The 3,591-nt window shown below is 46.9% G+C and overlaps 1 protein-coding gene across 1 annotated transcript in view; it reads left to right on the top strand.

Annotated features, from left to right (window-relative positions):
- TDRD5 (tudor domain containing 5) overlaps positions 1-3,591 on the top strand; it is a 15,638-nt gene that overhangs the window by 603 nt on the left and 11,444 nt on the right. The window contains exon 2 of the mRNA XM_009994673.1: positions 597-1,045. Within this exon, the coding sequence (XP_009992975.1) occupies positions 597-1,045 (449 nt within the window). The remainder of the gene's footprint in view (positions 1-596; positions 1,046-3,591) is intronic.

The raw sequence follows: 3,591 nt of genomic DNA, 5'->3' as shown, positions 1-3,591 counted from the left end.
AGTTTAGTCTGTATCAAATAAGCTCTTTTTAATTTTTATTTTTCCCTGGGGAAGAGCTGTGGAAACAAATGGTAGGTGCAAATAATTGATTGGGAAGGGTGAAATTTTCTTTTCTTTTAGAGCACTCCAGTAAGACAAGAAAAAAGTAGTTGAAAAGCATGGAAGAGACCTGGGCTGCTCTGCAGGGAGACCTTGACTGGGTGGGTGCTCCACAGTGGGGGTTTACTGTGATTCTGGCTTAGGGAGGCAATGAGCCATTTACTGTTTTTCCCAACAAAGCTTGCAGCAGCCACCTTTGCTTTGTAATCTTGTATCCAAGAATTTGACCTGCCTTCCTAGCTGGATCTGGATTTATAGGGATGAGGGTGAAGATGGGTTGTTTGCTGCTAAAAAAATGGTTCAGTCCAGTTTGCAAAGGGAGAGGAAGAGTGGTTGCCTGCTGGAAATCAGACATGATTGAGTGTGGCTGCTTTTGAAGGAGACACCTGCTTCTGAAAAGGGATGGGGAAGAGGAAAGAAAGAAGAGGAGCTTTGCCTGTGTAGAGCTTCTAGTAGTTTGCTGTTCTAATAAGTCTAATAGTTCCTTTCTGTTGTAGCCATTGCAGATGAGAACACAAAAATGATTGCCCAGCTGGTTGCCAAACAGAGATGTGCTAAATCCCGGAAGGGTGCTGCTGGGAAGGCAGGAGCTGCTCATCCTCCTAAGAATCCACAGAGGGTCAGGGCCCCCATCCTGCCAGCAACAGTGAAGGCTCAGCTGCAGGACCTGCTGAGTTCCTCACCGCTTCTGCTCATCGACTTGGAGGAGGCCTTCTTCAGACGCTTTGGCCGGGCATTCCAGTACAAACAATATGGATTTTTCTCCTTGTTTGAAGTCCTCAAAAGTGTGTCTGACATCGTTGTGGTTGAGCAGACAAGAGCAGGTTCCTTGCTGACTCTGAAGAAGTGCGTGTCAAGTGAGATAGAGAAGGGAGAGATGCCCCAAGGTGGGGCACGGGAAGAGGCACCCCGAGGTGCGGTGTGGGAAGAGGCACTCCAAGGTGAGGTATGTGAAGAGGCACCCCAAGATGGGGCACAAGAAGAGGCACTCCAAGGTGAGGTGTGGGAAGAGGCACCTCAATGTGGGGCACAAGAAGAGGCACTCCAAGGTGAGGTGTGGGAAGAGGCACCCCAACGTGGGGCACAAGAAGAGGCACTCCAAGGTGAGGTGTGGGAAGAGGCACCCCAACGTGGGACACAAGAAGAGGCACTCCAAGGTGAGGTGTGGGAAGAGATGCCCCAAGGTGAGGTGTGGGAAGAGATGCCCCAAGGTGAGGTGTGGGAAGAGATGCCCCAAGGTGGAGCACGTGAAGAGATGCTGCAAAGTGAGGTCCAGAAAAAGATGCTGCAAACTGGGACCCGGGAAGAGATGCTGCAAAGTGAGGTCCAGAAAAAGATGCTGCAAGGTGAGATAGTGTGTTATTTAACTGAAAGCACATAGATCTCAAGCCCTGCAGCTAAGCAACTGTTTCAAATGGATGTTGCTGCATTTCCAGTTTCTGTAGCAGTGCTGGTTCCCCTAGGTTTTAGTACAGAGGGATGTGGGGTGCTGCAGAAGCAGCTGTCATAAGGGACTTGTCTTGCTAGCAGAAAGCTTAACTGGAACCTTTCTACTGGCTGCCAATGTTTTTTGATGTGAGGTGGAAGAAGGGATGTTTAGCCAGTTCAGAGTTTGGACTTGTTGAATGTGTGTCTAGGACTGGAATTTCTAGTCATTCCTGGCAATAGATAACAATACTAGAAGGATCTCCTGAACACCTGCTCCTTAGGCTGGTAAAGCCTTCCCAGTGCACTTGTTGAGACTGGAGGTTTGCACAGCTGCAGTGTCCAGCAAAAGAAAAGGGAGGAGACTGCAGATCTCCTCATAGGAGCTGTGAGAGGAGGCAGAAAATCACATGCAGTTCCTGCCAAATTCCTGACTTTTCTGGGAATGACTTGTTTTAGTATCATTCCAGCAATTGATTTAACCCTTGGCATGCTTGCAGGAAGAAGTGGGTTTTGTTTGGTTTTAATTTATTAATACAGTGAAGGACGCATTTTAAGTGAATACTCATGACTCTGGTGGCTGTGAATGCTACAAGAAGTGACTAAAACAGCACCAGGGCTTTCAGACTTGTTTCCAGTTTTCTTCTCTTTCTGCTTAAGTACATAACACTCCATCAGTCCAATAAAGAGTAACAGTCAAACTCTCATCTTTGCAGCAGCACCTGCAGCTGAGATGGCTCCTTTGGAACCAATCTGTGAGACAGAGAGCTTCCATCTTACAGCAGGAGAGAAGTCAGAGCCAGTGGAAACACAAGCAGTAAATTTGTTTAATGGCTTCAAACAAGTAAGTGAGTGGACAAGTGGTTTGTAGCTTTTTCATGGCTTAATCCTTTTGTTTCTCCTGAGTTTGTGTTGTTGGTGCACTGCTGCTTCCAGAAATCTTTGTACCTGTTTTAGATGAGTCTGGAGATGACCAGACTCATACTGACCTGGTGCTTTATATCCCATCCAGACTAGGTTTTTTTCTTTTAGCTTCCTGGTCCTAAGATCTATGTTGTAGATTGTCACAGTTTGACTCAGGTCCGACAACAATGCTCTCGATCCCCCCTCCCCCCAACCCAGGTAGGGAAGGAGAGAGAGAAAAAGAGAGAGACTTGGCCGGATTGAAAACTAAACTACACAGCTTTAATTAAAACACTAATGAATCATACAAGAAAATATATACAATTATATACAGATATATATTCAGGTATGGGCAAAAGCCTCTCGCCTCCCCCCACCCCAGCAACTCCCACAGCACTTCCCTCAACTGGGAAGAGTCCTGAGGAATCCCGGAGCTGCTGCTGGAGAGAGCAGAGAGTTATGGGGGTCAGGAGAGATCAAGGCTGAGGATCGACGGTGATGGATGAACAGAGTCCTCCCTGGATGCCGGCCATGGACGGAAGAGAAGGGGAGAAGAAGAAGGAACAAAGTTGTCTTCTGTGATCTCTGACCTTCCTCTGAGCTTACGTAGATATATGGAATGGAATATCTTTGGCCAATTTTGCTGTCCGTCTAACTCAGCCTCCTACGGGGGGGGTCACAGATCTCCCCATAGTGTCTGAGCTGGCAGAGTGCAGGTGCAGCCTTGAAGCCTCAGTAGTTAGAAAAACATTCCACTGTCTTATCAGCCTAGCAGAACACACTGTTGCTAGCTACAAGAAAGCTTACTGAAAGGAAAAAAAAATCAGTAAAAAGAAAAATTGGCTTTATCCTGGCTCAAACCAGGACATAGATCATCCCAGGCCAGTCTTGGTCCCTGATAAAAGTGGTGATAGTTTTTCGTGTGATTACTTGTAATTTGGCTTCAATAACTTTGTTCTCAGACTAGCTGGGTGGAATTTCCCCTGCTGTAGTAGTTAGGGTTCAAGTCTCAAGCAGCTGTGTGACAGAGCTGGGGAATGATCCTCAGAGACCTGGATTTCTGCAGTCTCAACTCTCCCTGATTGGACTTTGAAAATCTGTTTGTTTAACACTGTACTTTTAGAAGGAGATGGAGAAGAACAGTACAGAGGCTCTGAGCTGCTG

Source organism: Chaetura pelagica, unplaced genomic scaffold (assembly GCF_000747805.2).
Source record: "Chaetura pelagica isolate M959 unplaced genomic scaffold, ChaPel_1.0 scaffold363, whole genome shotgun sequence".
NCBI classification, from domain to species: domain Eukaryota; kingdom Metazoa; phylum Chordata; class Aves; order Apodiformes; family Apodidae; genus Chaetura; species Chaetura pelagica.
This window is presented reverse-complemented; position numbering and strand designations above follow the sequence as displayed.